Below are 20,177 nucleotides of genomic sequence, written 5' to 3'. Positions count from 1 at the left end.
CATCCACAGGACCCCCAGGTCAGAGGGGAGGGATCTCAGAGGCCCTGCAGGTGGCCCTCCTCATTTACAGATAAGGAAGCTGGGCTCCAAGAGTCCTGCCCCACCCCAGACAGGGGCAAAGGCAAGGGCAAACCCCTCTGTGTCCACAGCCAAAGGTCTGGTCTGTTATTTCACGAGGTTCCTCGGGCAACTTTGGTAACATTCCAGGCGCTGAAGAGGAAAGCCAAACAATAGCTCTTCCTCTCCTGCCCATTCTTTCCCATGGTTCCCAGGACAAGCCTTTCTTTAGGGCCCCCCACAGCCCCCCATGCCACAGCACAGGCACTTCTCACGCCTCTGCAGTGCCCCATGCGGGTCTGCAGAATGGATGAGGGGATGCCACTTCTGGGGGCGGCAAATCAAATGGGCCTTTATGCAGCCCAAGCAGGGGGGACGTGGGGCAGTGGTGAGTCTAACCTTCCAGTCCTCGCAGGATCCTCCCCTCAGCCTCCCTGCAGTTCTCAGGACGGGCGGAAAGTCTCCATTCTCCCTGCTCCACTCCAGGGGTGTAATCAAAGGCTCTGAGGACTGTGACTCAGTGGCAATCCACATCCCCAGCCCCTTCCCCCGGGGGCCCTCCCATAAGCCTCATCATGTTCACTCTTATAACCGCCACCTAAGGAAGAGGTGGGTGTGGCGTGTGTGTGTTTTTAAGAATGGAGATTGTTCTCAGCTTTGGCACAAGGAAGAACAGCAACAAAAAGAAGTGGAAAACTGTTCCTGAGAGCAAGCAGGGAATCGGACCACAGAAGACGAGCCCATGGTCATGAAATGACCTTGCCCTGCAGGGACCTTAATCATGTGCTTGACCCAGGGTTCACAAGGTGTTGGTCATTCAGTCACTTATCATCAAAAACTGGGCAATTTGTAAAACCCGTACGGGAAATACATTTTTACATGATGATATAAAATAAAGGAAGGGAAGCAAATGACTCTCTGGGAACTGCAAGCAGCCCTCTGGGTCTTCCCCACCTGTCAGATAAATACCAATCCTCACGCTCTCTGAGCCCAGTCTCCGTCCTGACTCAGCAGAGCCCTGACTCTGCTGCTGGCTGAGGAGACGCTGAAGACGGGAGACATGAAAACAACGGGTCCCACCCCAGCCAAGGCTCTGCTCTCATGGAAATGGCCTCTCCCATCTTCCTCTGCCCCGGGGAAGCCCACCTGTCAGGGCCAAAGCCCTGGCCTTATCCTTTTTCAATCACTGGCCTTCTTACACCCGGGCAGATGAAATCAATTCCAACTTTTACTTTCTAAAATCAACATCAAGGTCAAAATATTATTCTATTGTACAGCTCGGCTGACTCCTGACCCAGGCAGGAGCACAAACGGAGGCCCAGCCTCATCCCGACCCTCTGCCCACTGCCAGCTCCGTCCCTCCTGGCTGCCTTGAGCCAAGCTGTGCACACCCAGCCTGTAGGTCCCAGCCTCAGCCCAGTTCCTCCGCAGGCTGGAGGGGAAGATGGCTAGGACTGGGGCTGGGGTGGACCTCCAGTGGCTGCGGGAGGCTTACGAGGTCTGGAGGGAGTCAGCTCCCCATGCTTGTTAGGCGGGGAGGGCGGGACCCAGGGAGGGTCCGAGTGGGTCCTACAGTGTGGGACCCTGAGCCATCCAGGCCCTAGCACAGCACCACCTGGCCTTGACCCGCCCGTGGGGGGGCCATTTCAGGCAGGCCGCGTCTCCTTCCAGGACTCTCTTAAGCTTTCTAAGAAGGGTGTCTCTTTATCCCCACTGGAGAAACCGGGGAAAGCACACAGCACCAGCCATGGGGCAGCAAGAGGTGGGGCAGGCTCTGTTCCATCCTCAGCAATCCCCATGTCTAAACAGATTCTAAAGGTGTTGCCACTCACAGCAGGGGAGGGTGGGTGTGGAGAAGCAAGAAAAATCAGGTAGCCCCAGGGTGGTGAGGCTCTGGCCAGCATGGGCAGATTCTCTGTTCTTACTCCCCAGCCCATGGGGACTCTGTGCTTGGAACACAAGTGCAAAGTCACATCAGCTGGACAAAGCCTGACACTCTCACAGGAGCACGGGGTCAAAAAGCAGAATCCAACATTCTGCTGGAAAGTTCCAGGACCCAGCTGCTCCAGCTCCACACCATCTGAGTCTCTGGGTAACAAGCTCCCAGTGCAAAGCACACCCAGGCCAATCCAGCCCGATCCACTGTAGGCGCTCACCCCAGCCTTGACGACAACCTGCAAAACACAGGACACAGCCCAGAGTCAAGGCCCAGTGCTGCGGGCTGTGACTAGTCTGAGAGTCTTGCTCCCTCTGTGCTGGGGTGGGCATCTGCCTCCAGTGGCACTGCCAGGAGTCACCGCCCGTCTCCCAGGGGCCCGGGCCCGGGCCCGGGCCCTGCGTTACCTGGTTCTTCCGGGGCTGGTGGTGCGCTGACCTCAGGCTCTGGGATGACTTCAGGGGGTGGCGGAGGTGGGGCTGGTGGAGCTTTGACAGGGGTTGTTGACTCCGGGGTCTCAAATGCTTCTTCAGAGTCAGAACTCCTGAAGGAGAGAGGAGAGAGACAGGTCAGACGGGGCCAATGGCAATTCTGCACGTTGCGCTCCAACACAGCACCAGCCACAGGGGCAGCTAGAGGTGGGCCCTCAATTCAACCACCTGGGGACAGAGGTGAGAAAGTGAGGACTTGATTATGACCAAACCCCTTATTCTTTGAACTCAGCTCTACTCAAATCACATACTTGTCACCTCAGGGGAAATTCGCCCACAGCAGACTCTCCGGAGGAACTCTGGTACCCACTCCTTGGCGTCCATTCAGACCCAGGGCAGTATGCGTGTTGGACAGGGTGGTTCCTGTCACCTAAATTCCCACCCCATGGAGTTAGGTGTCCGTGCCCCTCTCCCTCCTTCCCAGCGCCCCTCATAAACTGTCAGCAGAGATTTATTCACTTGCTAATAATCATGCCCTCTTTTTCCTCCACGGGGCTGTACATGCCATGCTTGTTCACAGAACCCAGAGCCCCACACCAAGGACAGTGAATGGGCCTCTATGAGTGAGTGAAAGCCAGAGAGCCAGCAAAGACGGGCACCAGGCCAAGCCACAAAGCACTGCCTGGGAGCCCGAGGGTGTGGACACGGTTCTTGTGGGCCCTGCAGGACAAGAAAGGTTCTCCACCTGGAGATGTGGACCAAAAGTCCGCCCCAAGAAGCTACTGTCTGTCACATGGGCAGCCCATGGCCAAAGCCTTGCCCTGGGCTAAGACAGCCCAGCAGACCGCCCTGCTCCCTCACCTGCTTCCACAGGTGCTCCATCTTAAGCCAGAAGATGAGGCTCCCCAGGTCACTGCCCCGCATGCTGCCTGGGCCAGAGGGCAGCAGTACACTGGCTCCAGCTGCCCGTGGACAGGCGCCCAACCACAGCTACGTGGACGGTCAGCGTGGAAGCGTCAGCAGCGGGCCAGTTCCCACCTCAGAATATGATAAATAAACCCGAACACCAATGGGTTCATTTGCAACAAGGCGGTTAACTACCAAGAGGGTGGGCTCTGAGAGCTGCACATTGGCATGAATGACCTTGGCAGGCGGTAATGGGGCAGGTGACGGGGAACACACTGGGCTGCACCTGTGCCGCTGAGCCAGGTAGGCCAACAGTGTGGGGCAGGCACACTGCTGGCCTCTCCCGGGTCAGAGGACCAGTGACTAGGTACAGGCCACCATCTTCTAAAGACCAACAGCCAGAGAGCACCAGGAACCAAACCAATCCCTCCACTATCTGCCAGGAGGACAGAAAGGGGCCATTTGGCGAGTTCCCTTGTGAGAGACTCATAGTGTCAGAGGTCACCCCCATCCACCCCCCATAAGGACCCTGACTCCTCTAACCAGCCATGAGGTCCTCCAGGGACCCAAAGACATGAACAAACACCAGAGCTGCTTTTGATGGGCTCCACTGGGCAGAAGCCAGCACAGTATTGAGTTTCATGAGTAAATACTTATAATTCATGCAAACACAACAGGGAAACTGACTTTTTAACACACACACACATGAATATTAAAGGACTAAGCTTTTGTCCAAGAGGAGAATTTAAGACCCATCCCCACAGGGACGGTGACACATCTAAACACGTGCGATTCTGCAGAGTCTGTTTACAAATATGAGAACACAGGAGGTCACCCCACACAGCAGCAAAGAGGAAGGAGAGCCTGGATCACCTTGGTGGCCGGGGTGGACTCTGGGAACTGGCTTCCCCACCCTGCCCCCAGCATCGGGGCAATACTGACAAGATGCACAAAGCCAACTTGCCTTTCTCCAGAGCCTCCTCGAAGGGTCGGTGGCCCGGGAGCCCGACTGCTGCTCACCACCGTCCACATCCACCGGGCCCATTCCACCGGAGACCACATCCGCCAGGAGCCAAAAGCCATCTCCACGGAAGAACAGCCTCTGTCCCCCGAATTCCCAGCCCTAATGTCCTCGCTGGTATCTTTGAGATCTAAATCTCTTTCATTATCACCAAAACAGTTAGCCACACCACCAGACACAGACGCCATGAGCTTCGCTGGCATCCGGAGGCCCCAGTGCCGCTCCACCCAAGCTGAGATGCAAGGAGAGGGACTGAGTGTCCGTCTCCCTAGCTTCTGCATCCCTGGGCACTGGTGACATGTGACTCTGGAGCACAAAGAGCCCTGGTCTTTCTCAACAGCACAGCAACAGGGAGGGCCGGATGCTCTTGGGGTCTAGCTGCAGCTGCCGATGGCACACCTGCTTGGAGGACTGCCATTCACGGGGCCTGTGTGGGAGGCAGCGCCGGGGGGTGGGCAGGGCAGGGGCACACCAGGCCCTTTGTGCCCTCTATCCTGTTTACTATTAACTATTTCGGCATCAAAACACTGGGGTCCACCGTGGGCCACAGGAATGGCACTCGCTTCCGGAGCCATCTGCCTTGTTTTCATATTTCCGCGCCCTCTCCTGGGAGGGGAGAGCAAGTTAATTAGAGGAGGCGGATGGCAGCTTTTTTAATTAGCTCTTTTTTCCCTATTCAGTTTCCCAGGAGCTCGAAACATTTCCAAGAGCAAAAATTTCTACAGTCCACCCACAAAGAGTCTGTACATAAAAATAAAGCAGCGTTTTGGAGCCCCAAGGCACAAAGGCAATTCCCATAGGCTGTTTTCTTTTTTGTTCCCCAACCAGAAAAAACTAAAATGTAAGAAATTACTCTGTGATGGCTCCACACACTTTAAAACTGGAATGGGGTTGGGGGAGGAAATTAATATGCCACAAGTATGCATCACAAAGAGAAATGTTGTCATTACAATCTGTTAAAACATCCCTAAATTATAAGTAAATATATTTCCCTAGATGGGCATATGCTATGTTCACCATATAAGTAAGTATGCAAATACGATATGTGTATTTCTATGGTCTGAACAGTTCTTAATAGCCAAACATAAACACAGTGACTCTGATTCTCAGCATGAGAAGCATAATTACTATAATTTGTTGAACATTTTGTTATGCATCAGGCACTGGACTGAACCCATTTGTACACTTACTTATAATCTTCAAACAGACCATTTTACAGATGAAACAATCATGGCTTAGAGAGGCAAATTACTCTGCCCTCGGCCACGTAGTTAGTTAGCAAATGATGGAAGCCAGGGCTCAAATCCAAAACTGTCTTTAAAATCCATGCCCTTTTCACGATTTCTGTGGCTTCCAAATGTTTTTAGCAAGCTCAATTTATGGTATGTTCTTATCCTAAAGTCTGTCGTGGATGAACTGAGAGCTGACACCGGGGCTGGGGGTGCCCACTGCAGCATTATCTCTGATTTCCCTCCTGCTCACACGGTGCTAGGACAGGTCCTGATCACCAACGAGCTCATCACAAACAGCCCCTGTGTTTGCAGAGCTTGTCCTCTAATCAGGGGACAGTCTTCAACAAGTCAGGCAGGGCCAGAGAGCCACCCACCTGCACAACACCATCCACCAGCACACGGTGGTACGCTACCGTGTGAGGTGGCACACAGGGAAGAGGGAAACCTGAGCCTGCAGGGCTCCCCAACTGTTAGGCCAACTTAGGGGCTTTTTTATCCAGCTATTTTCTCAGATTTCAGAGACATCCACAGAGCTCTCAAGACTAAATCTCAAAGCCACAGTTGGAGGTTGTCCAACACAATTCTGAGTTCAGCCCTCCTCAATGATGCGCTGTGTCAAAACAGGTTATGAAACTGTCCCCAAAGCCAGAGTGTGGACTCTCTTTCCCCTTTATTTGTGATTTGGTTTAAATATTTTTATGTTTTTACTTATATATGAACTATGATAGTATCAAGTAGTATAAGACCAGCACACATACATGATATAATAATATATACATCCACTTGTACATATAGAAATACAGATCTACCTGTGAATATCAGTGTGTGCGCACATAATGAAAACATGGGCATCTATTAATAAAAAGGTACTATAAATATGGCTTCCCAACACATCACTAAGTGGTTCCATTTTGCTCAATTTTTACTGGAGAAAATTCAAGGTTTGGGGATAATAAGTAGCAGAGACCATACAAGTTTCCAAAAGAAAAATTAAGCCATCTTTTTATCCCATTTGTGTGGTTTAGATATGAGGTGTCTTCCAAAAGCTCAGGCGGAAGACGATGCAAAGTGTTCAGAGGTGAAATGATTAGGTTATGCGAGCTGTGGCCTAAGTAGTACTGGTATGGATTAACTGGGCAGGCAGGTCATCGCTGGAGGAAGCAAGTCACCGGGCTGTGCCTTTGGGGTGTACACTTTGTCCTTGGTGAGAAGAGCTCTGCTTCCTGGTCGCCAGGTTCTACGCTGCTTTCCTAGGTACATCCCTCCACCTGGATGCTCTGTCTCACCTTGGGCCCAGAGCTAGAGCTGGCCGACTATGGACTGAGCCTCTGAGACCATGAGTCAAAATAAACTTTTTTTCCTCTAAATTGTTCTTTTCGAGTATTTTGGTCACAATGACAAAAAGCTGATTAAAACACCATCTTTTTTAAACAGGTGAGGAAACTGGGGCCCAGAGACCTGGCGTGACTTGCCCAAGTCTCTGGCCAGTTTGTGGCAGCCATAGCCAGAAATTCCACAGAACCAGGCCTGACTCCATCAGGGGCTGCCTCCAAATAGGAGTCTGTGTTCTGCACCACAACGCCCACCCTGGAAACCCAAAGTCACCCAGTGCTACCTGATGATCAAGATTGGCTAGTAAGGAGTGCTCATGTTTATCTATTTCTAGATCAAATCCCAAGATGAAAATTATCTGAGACTGGATGGGAGTTTTGGGACCACCCACCCAGGGTGAAAGAACATGCTAGACACAGGGCCTTCCCATGATGTAAGCCACACCCTCTGAGCTCCATGCAGAGGTCAGTGCTGCCTGAGGCCAGGCTGCCCCTTTCTTCACCCCGCCCCCCACCTTGCTCTTGAAGATGAAGCCCAGGCAATGGCCACGGATCTGGCCAAAAGCTCTACTTTGGGGAAGATCAGCCAACATCTCTAGGCCAAGACCATCTGCTGTCCCTGAAGAGAGGGGCAGCTTCCAGAAACAAAACTGAACCCTCAGCAGATTAGACAAACTCATTTATCTGCATCTCATGCAGGAGTCTGATGATTCTGTGAGTAAGTGCATATTTTCAAAACTGCTGCATACTAGATTCTATTCAACAAAATACTTCCCTAAATCCCAGCCAACACCCCCCCCCCCACACACACACACAAAACGTGCAAGCTCACACACTCCTCCTGTCTAAATGACTTGACCTAACTGGTAGATGCTCAGGGGCTGAATGCCAGGGTCTTTTTCTTTAATGCACCCATCCTGGTTGGAGAAAGAAATTGGCTCTGATGTATGTCTCTCACGGAGGTGAGGCATGAACACAATTTCAACCACCAAATGCTGAAACCCCTTGGGACAGGCAGGTAGCTGGGAAGCAGACTTCAGGAGCCATCTTCCAGGAACACAAAGTCAGCTCTGACAAGCCAGGCTGCCAGTTTTCTAGACTAACACCTACGGTCACCTAGGGAAAATCAAGGCAGACACATTTACCCCAGATTCCCAGCACCCAGTGTCTGTTGGGTTCATCAGATGGTCCTGCTGTCAGAGGCCAAGTGTCTATCACTTGGTGGCTGTGCTGAGAGGTTAGCAGAGCTCGAAGGCCAAGGCCATACCAGTTGGCCCCAGGTTAGAGAGGTGGCAGGCCAAGGGGAAAGAGCCCACACAGATGAAGGGTCTCTCAGACCCAGTTACACCCAGTTGTAAATTAAATGTAACTCCTTGGGTTTATGCCCATGACTTAGCTAGTAGAGGTCAGGGGACCTTCGTAAGGAAACAATCCAATGGAAGAGGACAGGCAGACTTCCCCAAAAGGCAGTCAGTCAGAAGGTGGAGTGAATGGCAAGGAGCCCAAAGAACAAATGTCATGTCACTCACTTGACAAAGACGTGACCTTAGACAAGCTACTTGACCTCCCAGGCCCTTGGATTATTTGCAAGTTCTGACTCTTCCCCTGGACCCCAGGCATTAGAGAACCGGGGTGTGATCTGCTCACATGCTGGCTGGGCCTTCTATTTTATTTGTTCAAAACAACTGAGTTGGGAGATTGAAAGAGAATGTGGAGGCCATGTAGAGTGTGGTTGCCGCCTGGCCAGGGTGTCTGAACCGCGTGTGTCCTCAGAACATGGCTGCTCTGAATCATAAGAGCTCTGTCTCACCCTTCCTGAGCCATGGAATCAATCCTGTCTCCAGGGACAGGCCAGCACCTGCAGAACGGCTCAGCATGACACTGTACACAAGTGGGTGTGTACACATGTGCCCACCAGCAAGCGTAATCAAAACTCAAGAAAAATAAAGGGGCACCGGCTGCCCTTGCACGTCCCCACTTCCATTCACTCATGTCCCTGAAACCTCATCTTAGCAGCAGAGCTCCTTACTGAGTAAGTCCAATTGGAAGCTTTACTTTAAACCAACCAGGACCCCAGAAAGCACAGAAACCTCCCTGTTCCACCAACCCATGCACAGAGCTTGCTCTAAAGTCCTCCAAAAAGCTCTCTGGGCTTCTCTGGAAACATATTTAGCTCTCATAATTTCATACACGGGTCTAAGAGGTTTAGTATCTGGTTTATGAAACAAAATCAAATTAGTTGTTTTTGTGGCACTGGGAATTGAACCCAGGGGCGCTCAACCAGTGAGTACACCTCCAGCCCTTTTTATTTTAAGTCAGGGTCTCGTTAAGTTGCAGAGGCTGGCCTGGAACTTGGGATCCTCCTGCCTCAGCCTCCCCAGTTGCTGGGATTACAGGTGTGTGCACCACCAACCTTGGCTCCAAATCAATTAGAAAGGGCAGGGTATCGAGGTGGGCACCCATAACGGGTGTGTGACTACTGAGCCACATAAGGAGGAGAGTAGCACTGTCCAGCCAACCTCGGGGGCTTCCCCAGGACCTGGCAAATTAACAGGTCCTCTTTGGGCACCATCCGCCTAGAAGGGGTTGGGTTGCAGGACAGTTAGCAGAGCTCCAAGCTAAATGATGTGTTGAAATAAGCAGGCCAATTAAGAAACGTATGTAAGTATGAGCTTCTTTATAATAAAACAATGACATATAAACATACACAAATGTAGATAAATGCTTATGTACTTTCACATTCTTGTCTGTCTCTGTAGGAAGAGAAAGAGTCCCACAGGTAGGCAGCACTTAGGGAGGTTCTGGAATTCAGAACAAGATATTTAAACACAGAAACAAGAAACACCCAGGCTTCCAGGGCACAGGGGAGGACTCCAGCTCCAATAGGGAGAGCAGTCACACACTGCTGGGGACTTGGGGACCAGCTCAGATTGTTCAGCAAGTTCTTCCCAAAGTCGTATGGGTCCCAGACATGACCAAGGAGACCCAGCTGGGATCTGAGCAGCTGGATCATGTTTAGGGCAACAGATTAAAGAAAAGGAGCCAACAGGAGTTTGGCAAAAGCCGAGGGGCTGCAAGAATCTAGGACAGACACAGTCACCAGGGTCAGCTCCCCCCAGGCCACCCTGTCTCACCCTCAGGGGTTCCCTGGGGCCATCACCCTGCATCATGGTCTACACTTCCCGAGTGTTCTGGTTTGAAGCATGGTCTCCTAAGCAGGTACCCCAGTACCAGGCTGGGGCTGCGAACAGCTAGGAAAGGATCTGCCCCACATCCGCTCACCTCAGGGCTTCCTCCTCATTATCGGCCAGTCATCGCAACAGTGAAGTGCAAGACCTCCCAGTACTATGCAGCAGAACCTGCCATCCATCACCAGCGGGCACCTGGGCAGGTGAGCCAGCCCCACTCTCAAACCGTCGAGTCCCCAGGTCCTGAGGATGAGCCGAGACAAGGGCACAAATCTCATCCTAAGCCAGGTGCCTGCCCCTGGGTCACAGAAGCTCCTAGGCATGGACCAGGGAGTCTGTCGGCAGGTCAGTCTCTGGTCCATTTGGATGCGTCCAGTTTTCTAGAGCATTTTCACCCCCAGGGGAAGGGTTCAGGGACACCCCAGGGGGCAGTGAGTCGGGCCAGCAGGTGACTCCTGCCACTCGTCCCTCCTCACCTCTCTCCCCTTTGCTTTGGCCCATTCTTTCATTCAACCAGTGGGAAGGCCCACACCAGGCCACCAGGCCTGCAAAGGCTTGGATTCTCAGCTCCTACAGAGAGTGTCTGGAGAGCCTGGGCAAAGGGCAATGCCATCCTAGGGTCAAGGGGACACGAAAGGGATGGGTGATCTCAGAGCAGACTCTTCTAAAGAGTGGGCCATGGGGGTTCGGCTCTACAGGGGGAAGGAGCAGCTCTGGTCCAAGGACCCAGGTCCCAGCTCTTTCTGTCTTTCTGTGTGTGTGTCTGTCTTTCTCCCCCACCGCCATACATCTTTGTATCTATCTCTGAATTCTCTGCCTCCACCTGCCCCGGCACCATGGCTCTAGGTTTCCCAGGCTTCCACCTCCCCTCCTCTCTTCCCCCTCCAGTCAGGAGGAAGCTGCCCTGCTAACATGAACACTGCACTGCCCATTAATAATTAAAGGCCATGTGTCTTGACTTTATAATTTGTCATTTGTAACTTTCCCTTTAAGCTGGTACTTCAATGCCTGTAAATCACAATGGATAACAGTAATGGGGCGGGTCCGTGGCTCTCACTGCGCAGGATGCACCTCCCTGCAGCACCTCCCCCTGCTGTTTCACTCCATGTGAACGTGGATCGCTCTGAGGATCACTGTGTTCAACAACATACACACCTTGCACCCACATTCCATCAGGTGGTAGAAATTCCAGAGGCCCAGGAAGCCTGGGGAGCCCCTGGGGGGATCCAAGCAGCATCCCACCTTTGTCCCCCCTGGTCACACTCCCTGCTGGACCAGGGAGAGGCCTTCAGAGACTCTGGAGCTTTGCCCAACTTGGTAAAAACACATTTGGTTTTAATTTTGGGGTTTTGTTTGGTTGTTGTTGTTGTTGTTTGGGGGGGGGGGGCATTACTAGGAATTGAACCTAGGGTTGGCTCTACCACTGAGCCACATCCCCAACCCTTTTTATTTCTCATTTTGAGACAGGGTCTCACTAAGTTGCGGAGGCTGGCTTTGAACTTGTGATCCCTCAGCCTGGCGGGTCACCAGATCACAGGTGTGCACCACTGTGCCCATTTTGGTTTAGTTTTTGTTACATTTCACTTATCTGAAAACTGGTCATTCTCAAGGTCCTGCCAGTAGATGTTCAACAAATTCATCCCACAGAGATTCCCCACTAGCCAGACAATTCTCCAGAATGCCTCTTTCCTGCTCTGCTAAATACATGATCCTGGGTGTCACAGAGTCTCCATCACAATTTTGTGCATTGAAATAAAAGAAGCACATGGACTAGACATGGTGTGGCCAATGTGCTGTGGTAAGAGCCTGAAACTGGGAAAGTTTTAAAAGCTCGTTTGTTACCACATACGTCTGCAAACTGTGCCTGGGTACAATGAGAAAGGACTTAAATCCTTTGTCCCTCCCTTCCAGACATCCTTACAAGACTGCAGCCCGGGCAGTCTTGTAAGTGGCCTGGGAAGCCACTCCCTCTGCTCTCACCTGACACAGCAATGCCAGCTCAGTCTTTGACCCACTTATTACAAATCCAAACCAATGAAAGTCTAAATTCAGGCCCCTACTTTGCCTGGAACACATGAATTACAGGATTCTGAAGACTCGAGCAGACAGCAGAACAATCTCCATCAAAAAGAAAACTGAGCATCAACAGCTTCATGCTCCGCCACCTGTGAGGTGAGCACCTCTGGACAGGTGCCTAACAGCCCTGGGCCTCAGTTTCCTGCACCATGGGCAGCTGGAGAGAGAGGAGGACAGCGCCATGCACGGGTGCTCTGGGAGCTGGGTCTGCATCTGTAGGGCACTGTGTACAGAGCCCAGCACTTAGAAGGCATTTGCTCACCAGTCTTCAAAGGGTTAGAACTCTACGACTGCCCGGCTCAGTGGTGCACACCTAAAACCCCAGTGACCTGGGAGACCCTGAGCCACTTAGCAAGACCCCATCTCAAAATAAAAAAGTAAAATAAAAGGGGGTTGGGGTATAGCTCAGTGGTTAGGCGCCCCTGGGTCTAATCCCCGATGCCAAAAACAAAACAAAACAAAATGAACAACGACAAAAGAACTCTACAACTAAAATCACTGAGTCCTTCACGTAACACATCAGAGAAACCTAAACACAATCATGCTCCCATTTTCTTTAAAGTCCTGTGGCTGAGAGACAGCTGTACCAGTGATTCATGAGTTTACAGAGCAATGAAAAAGGAACGTGACTTTCCTTGCTCTTCCCACACATCAACACACACACACACACGCACGCACACACACACACACACACACAGCTAAAATGGCTGTGGGTGAGGAATTGTAAAATTAGGCAATAAATCTCACTCGAATACTTACTGAATTAATCCAATCAGAGAGAACCCGTAATCAGCCAGGAGAGCTGAAGCTGTTGGCTGCGGGCTCCAGGAAGCACTGGGGGTCTCCCTCTGGCGTTCCCAAGAAGGGGGGGCCCCCCGGGAGCTGAGACATGGAGAGCGCGGGAGCCAGTCACCACACAGCTGGGGAGACGGTTCCAGAGCGCGGGGCAAGTGCAGAAGGGGCTGGGGTGTGCCTCAGGGGGACAGCTCCTCCCAGCACACACAAGGGCCCCCTTCAGCCCTGTGCACCTCAAAAATACCCAAGGAGAAAGGGCTTTGGCCACCTGGGAGAATGAAGTGGACAGAGAGGAGAAGGTCTGCCAGGAGGCCTCAGAGGGGGCAGCAGTGACAATGACAATGTTGGGCATATGCGGAGCTGGGAGGCCATGCAGGGCTTGGCCCTGGGGAAGGACTTGCCCTGGGTCATGTTTCCAGAAGGTCCTTCTGACCGCTGAGACCCACAGCAGGGACAGGAATGGCAGGATTTGAGACAGCCCTGGGAGGGTACAGCGACAGGTGTCAAGGAGAACGGCAATTTCAACCTGTGCTTCTTAAAAGTTTTGGCTGAAAAGTGCATTTGTTTTTACTTGCACTATAATGAATACAGGGAAGAAACGGTTTTTCTTAACTCCAAGAGATTCTGAATCTCTTGTGTACTGGCTGATTTAATAGCAGCAAAGACATCAGAGCCATAATCGTGGTTTAAATGACAGGGCTGATAAGTAACCCTGGATTTCAATTATACGTTTAACAAAGCTCCAATGGACAGATATAATTTCCCACATCAAACAAGCATGGCTATCTCGAGGTTAAGGGTTCTGTGGCAATGACCCAACTGAGTTAAAAATAGACTTGGAGCTGACCTTCTTGCCAACAAGTTACTCTACCATTATCGGATAAGCAAAGACACACGGATGCGTCTGAGGACGGTCACCTGGCCATTTCTCTTCATCATGCCTCCAGCCTCCCGTGCACACAAAGCTCCTTGCTTTACATTTACAACAGATGTCAAGGGCCAGCCCTGGGCTTCGTGTCCAAGCTGCCTGCACAAAGGCTGAAAGCTGCCACTATCTCCAAGTGCCGGCTGTTTAAAAGTTGTCTCCTGGCTTCGCAGGAATTCTAGGGTGAGTTGAGCTCCATAATTAGGGGCTTGCTGGGCTACGTAACCAGGGGTTTCGGTTGAACCACATAATTGGGGATTTGTCCTTTCTTCTTAGTTCATCACAGAACTGTTGACTGATCATCACAATCAAAAGGAAAGAATCGGGGATTGCGGGTGACAGGTGCACGGCACCTGCGCCAGCATGAATGGGGACGCTGTCATTTCCACATCAGGTCCCCTTCCAAAGCCAGCACAGGGGCCAGCTGATAAGGACCAAGAGGGGATGGCAGCTCCAGGCCAGAGTCCTTAATGACAATGCCACTGAGTCACCACTCCACGGGCGCCTGGAGGCTTAACAGAACCCGTGCAAAAAAGATACCAGTGATGGGGAAGAGCATTTCCAGGTAAAGACAAATAATCAGAAACTTAAGTACCATCTTGAAACCGAGGTCCCACAAACCCTCCACTTCCTCTTCAGACACCAACTTCCACCAAGGACTTGAAGCAAGGAGGAAGAGAGGTGAGGGGAGGAAAGAGAGGGAGGAAGGTGTGTGGCTCCAAGGAGACAAACTCCGGGCTCTTCACTGTGATGGATGCTCCATGGGGGTCCCCAACTGTCCCTCCTCTGCCAACTCCATGTGCTGGAATCCTAACCTCCAAGCTGATGCTAGGGGTGGTTAGGTCACCAGGGACTCAGGTCCTTAGGAAAGAGGCCCCGGAGAGAACCCCCGACTCCTGCTGCCATGTGAGGACATGGCCCACCCCTATGACCCAGAAAGGGAGCCCTCACGAGACACCAAGTCCGGCTTGGATATTAGTCGCCCTGACCTCCAGGACTGTGAGAAATACGTTTCTGTTGTCCATAAGCCACTGGACTCATGGTATTTCGTTACAGCGTCCAGAGGTGAGCTTGTGCATCCCACTGACGTGTCCCCAGGGCCGTCCACCTGAGACCTCTGCAGACTTGCTCCTCACATCTGGGCCCTGGCAAGTGCAGGGCCTTATCTCCTCCCCAGCTTCATTCTCCTGCTGCTCTGAAGACCTCTCACCCCCAGACCACCTATGGACTGAGACCTCCAAAACCATGAGCCCCCAAATAAACTTTCCTCCTCTTACGGTTCTTCTTAGGTCCTTTAGTCACAGGAGCAAATGAGCCACTGACCTAGTCATAACTCTTTAAAGGCGACAACCACCGTGCTGTTCCTCCAGCCGCATGTCCCAAACTCAGCTGCCTCCTCCCTGCCCCTTCCTAGAGGAGGATGTGCTCTATCTGAAGTCCTTACACCCACCTGCCCCTTCCTGTGCACCTAATCTCACACAGATGGGGCTTTCTGGGGTCACCCCAGTGTCTCTGCACCTCCAATCTGATGGCTGGTCGCAGAGCGCACAGCTCGCAGGGGAGATGGACTTTTGTCCACACATACCAAGGGACGTTACCTAACGCGGTGTTACACGCTCTCCGGGGCTGGGATGAGCTGGTCCCCAAGTTCCCTGCGGAACAGCAGGTCCAGCCTCTATCCCACGACTCCCCGGTGAGGCAGCCTCTCACCCTGAATCCCTGTCCATATATAGGGGTGACAGCTGAAGTTCTTCTGAACCAGAAGGACCCCTCAGGAATGACCATTTCCAGATAATCCTGAGAGACAAGAACCAGGAGCTGTGTTGCCCACCTCCGACCTGACAAATCACAGACTCCAGATAGAAGAGAGGCCACTCCGGAGACGCTCAGCAAGATGAAGTTGGGCCCTTGTCCCTTTCCTGCCTTGAACACAAACCCAAACCTGATCCCCTGTTAACTCCTTTAACTCCATCTAAGACTTCCACCACCCTCCAGGCCCAGTCTTGGCCATTTCTGCCCCAACCTGCGGCCACTCCAGTATCTTGTGCCAAGCCCAGCCTCCGTCTCCACTAGTCCTCTCGGCCAGCAAGGCCCTGTCCTTGCTCCCTCCGCCCAGCACACCCTTCCTGCCCAGCAGAGATCTTGCCAGGCTCGAGGGAATGTCTCCTCCTCCATGCAGCCCTCCTGTCCTGCTCTCCCATCCCTTAGAGCTGAAGGCTCCCTGGTGCCACACCCTGTGTGTCCGGTGTCAGCCTCCCCCAGTAGACTGCAAGCTCCCTGCAGGCCAGGCTGTGCACCCTGTAAGTCACCCTGCCCCCGCCCGCACGCCCAGCCTTGTTGTTCACCTGCACCCATTTCATCTTCTAACATTTTTGACCAATAACATGCTTCCTCGGGGTGTGGCGGAGGGACTTCCCAGGTGGGATTAAAACAGCACCCGGGAAACACAAGCAGTACTTGCACCTTGACTGGGAAACGCGATATGTGAGCCCCGGAGGCGCAGGAAGAACAGAAGTGCAGGGGGCGGTGGGACGCATCCTGGGGTCTGAGCAGCTGGCTCTGAGGTCAGCACCCTCCTCCCACCTCCCAGGCAGGAAGGGTTTTCCTCACCGCTGCCAACTGTCCAGAACAGTGACACGAGTGTGGCCTTCCCACAAACTATCAGCACTTCAGTGTTTTTCTTCACGAGGAATTATGCTGTATTTAAAAAAAAAAAAAAAAACCCAACCCTCGATGATCTCACATCCATATAGAGGATAAAACTGAACTCCCAGAAGCAGAGGGCAGGATGGTGGGTGCTGAGGGTGAAGCAGGCTGCGGGTGGGAAGACGTAGGTTAAGTGGTACAAAACTTCAGCCAGAGCAGAGGAATAAGTTCAAGAGCTCAACCGGATGACTTGGTGACTAGTTAACAACCTCGTGTCGTACACTTGAAAATTCAAGAGAGCCCGTTTTAAGTGTTCCCTTTTACACAAAAGGTATGTGAGGTGATCTGTGTGTTAATTAGCCTGACTCAGCTTCTGCATAATGCACACAGATTCCAAAACATGACACGGTATCTACAATTTTATTTGTCAAAAAAAAAAAAAAAAAATCCCACGAGCACAATACTTCAGAACATTCTGCACATCATTTCTTCTCCGGCGTCTCCAAACACACACGTCCGCTCTGACTTCTGCCCCCACTCTGCGGAGCTCTGCAGGTGGCAGAAGCTGATCGTCCACAGCGAGCGGGCACTGCTACGTTCCCAGATGGTGAGGGAGGCGTGCACTGACCAGCGCCCTGTCCACTGGCTGTGTGCAGTACCTGTCAAAACCAGCGTAGGAGGCTGGGCACGCTCTCCCCTCTCTACGGAAGGAGAGTTGGGTCAGTTTATCAGGAACACCTCACCCTGCAGGCTACCTGCCTCATGACCCAGGGAGCACACAGGACTCACAGACATGGATGGACAGGGGCACCAGGTGGGAAAAAAAAGAGAGAGAGAAAATGAAAATCCCCAGTCCAAGGAACACCGTACTGCCCAGTGGCCCTCAAGCAGGACCCCACCACAGGGACAGACAGTCCCACTCTGGGAAGGGACCACAGGATAAGAGAGCTCTGCTGGCCAGGGCCCCCCTCCCAGCCCAAGTCTGCTGTCCAGACTTGGGAGAGGAGGCTGGTGACCTCAGGGCCTTGGAATCCAGGGGCAGCACAGACCCTGCAGTCTGCGGGAGGGTGAGCGCTGGAGGTGGAGAGGGGTCAGGGCTCCGGGCCCAGGAGCCATACAGGGGCTCAGACACACCCTCATCTGCGACCAGAGCAGTTGGACGGGAAGGACATGGACAATGAGTACCTCTCTCCTCTGAAGTCCCTGCAGCAGAGCCCTTTCCCCGCCCATCAGCAGCAAGGCTCCAGGGACACACTGCCAGGAGCGCCCAGTCACACACGCCCACCCTCCTCCTGGCTCTTGGGTCACTTCTCTCAGGCTTTGCCCTGGCACCTGAGGATGCTCACTCCAAGTGCCAAAGCCCAGCAGCTGTCCCAGGAGCAGGTTGCCTCCTATGGTCCCCCAGTGAGCGCAGCTGTTGAAGGGCATTTGTGACCAAGCCAAGGACCAGGGCCCAGAGCTCCCTCTTCTCAGTGTCCATACCTCCCTACCTGGGCCACGGGTCCAGTGTCCACGCAGCTCAGAAGCTGAGGCAGGAAACCCCACAGCAGCCGCATGCCTGTTAGAGGGCTCAGGACGGCAAGGCCACTCCAGGGAGGTCAGCTCTGGCAGATCAAAGAAGGCGATTCCAACACCATACATCCTGATGGTCCAGTGTTTGGATTTTTTGGACTTTTGGGGTATTTTTTTTTGGGGGGGGGATGCAGGTGTCCTTTTCCTAAAGCCATCCTGACAATTACCTCTGTAGGAACCCTACCTGTCAGTCACGGGAGACATGTTCCTTCTTTTTTTTTTCTTCCTACTTGCAACAGAGGGTGTCCAAGGCCACAGGCAAAGCCCTGTGTGAGGAAGGGCCATTCTGGGTGCAGCTCTGTGCAGGACACTCTAGACTCTAGGCTCCTGGTCACCAGACCTGCCCTGCTTAGTGCACATGAACTTGCACAGGAGTTCCAGCTCAGGGCTCTCCACAGGCTGGAAACCAAAGGGTGCTGGAGCCTTAGGCGGCCCACAACTCCCCAGCAGCCCCCGCTGGCTCTCTGTACATCTCTGCCTTTTCCTGCTCCTGGAGACTGATGCTGAGTGGTGAGCCCCACTCGCCCCGCAGCCCTGCACCCCAGAAAAGTACCCTAGGGCCGCTGCACGGGACATGCGCACTCCCAGGATCCCGAGAGTTTGGCTTGACCTGCACGTGTGCAGCTATTTTCCCAAAGTGAAGCAGCAGCCCCTGCCTTCCTCCTGGAGGGAAAAATCCTTCCAGAGTGCTCCAGGCAATTAATTAGCAAGCATCATCAGGGCCCTGACGAATGGCAAAGAGGAGAGAGTGACTCTCCAGTTGGAGCCCCTTTGGATGCGATTGCTTCTGAAGTTCCAGAGAGATCTGACCCACACAGCCCTTCCTCAGGACTGGACTGCAACACAGCTCCTCCAGGTGACAGGCGACAAACAGGCAGACAGGTCCTGTGACCTTCTCCCCCAGCAGAGGACAACATAGCCCAGGCTTTTTCTAAATCAAACTTCAGCCTAGACCTACTAAAACCACAGGGCTAGAACATGAAATTAAGACCCCAGGGAGTCTCTGGCATGTCCCTGGGACTTTGACCGCATCCAGTTCGTGTCCGGGCCTCTGTCTGTTGGAGCTCGGGTCATTTTAACTCAGTCTCAACAGGTGGGTTACTGAAAGGCCATGATTATCCCAGCACCTCTGGGCTTGCTGGGCCTCCGCAGAGATCAACCCCCTCTTGAAATATCTGTATCCGTCTCCCTTAGAACTAACCTGCCTAAGGAGCCAGGAGTCAGATCCTACAGGACAAAGACAGGAGCTACCACTCAGGGAGGAGCTGGATCTATGGCCCAAGTTCAGTCATTTTTATCCCCAAATAAACTATCCACTACATCTCCTCCTGAGACAAAGAATCTGCAGTTTCAGCTATTTCCCTGGCCCACTGTCCCCTGTTTTAAGCTTTCTAAGTAACATATAGTCCATCTAAAAATATATATATTAAGCAAATTGCAAGTGAAAGGGAAATGATCTGAAGTGGCTACTTGACACACTCTGAATCATGACAAGGAGGAGCCGCCTACAAGATATTTACAAGGTTCCTAGGAGATTTAAGCAATTTTCACTTAAGAAAATCCCTCGGTGACTAAGATTCTGATGCTTCCGTTCCCAAATCCCCAGTCTTTGGCACCACAATCCTACAGACCATGTGAAGCTGACATGTTGGCATACGCTGGGCCCAGCAGCTGGCCTGAGTCCTCAGCTCATGAGGACACACAGGTGCTGTCCCTGCCTGTGTCCTGCTACCCCAGGCCCCACTGCTTTGCCCGAGCTACAGGCTGCCTTAGGCACAGCTGCATCCCCGTCCCTCTCAGGAGGAAGCAGCAACACACAGGAAATGGTCCCTCCTGAACAAGGTAGAACCCTGCACCAAGTCCACCACCCCGCGAAGTCCACCACCCCGACAGGCAACGTGATGCCCACCACTGGGGAGTGGGGTGCAGTAAGCCACCTCCCAGGCCCAGGAGCCCCCTCCTTTATCAGAGCCAAGAAGGCAGGCACAGAGGGGAGGAGCCGCTCACAGGCCCGCACCAGCCTCCTCACAGGGCTCTGCAGGGCTGGTGATGGGCACCTGG

The 20,177-nt window shown here is 52.7% G+C and overlaps 1 protein-coding gene across 28 annotated transcripts in view; it reads right to left on the bottom strand.

Moving 5' to 3' along the window:
* Positions 1-20,177, bottom strand: part of TACC2 (transforming acidic coiled-coil containing protein 2) — a 197,624-nt gene that overhangs the window by 39,919 nt on the left and 137,528 nt on the right. For all 28 annotated transcript variants that reach the window (XM_081268755.1, XM_081268758.1, XM_081268760.1 and 25 more), the window contains one exon: positions 2,401-2,537. In XM_081268755.1, the coding sequence (XP_081124881.1) occupies positions 2,401-2,537 (137 nt within the window). The remainder of the gene's footprint in view (positions 1-2,400; positions 2,538-20,177) is intronic.

The sequence above is a fragment of the Spermophilus citellus genome (assembly GCF_964194105.1).
Source record: "Spermophilus citellus genome assembly, chromosome: 15".
Lineage (NCBI taxonomy): Eukaryota > Metazoa > Chordata > Mammalia > Rodentia > Sciuridae > Spermophilus > Spermophilus citellus.
The sequence above is the reverse complement of the archived record's forward strand: the minus strand, read 5'-3'. Positions and strand labels throughout refer to the sequence as shown.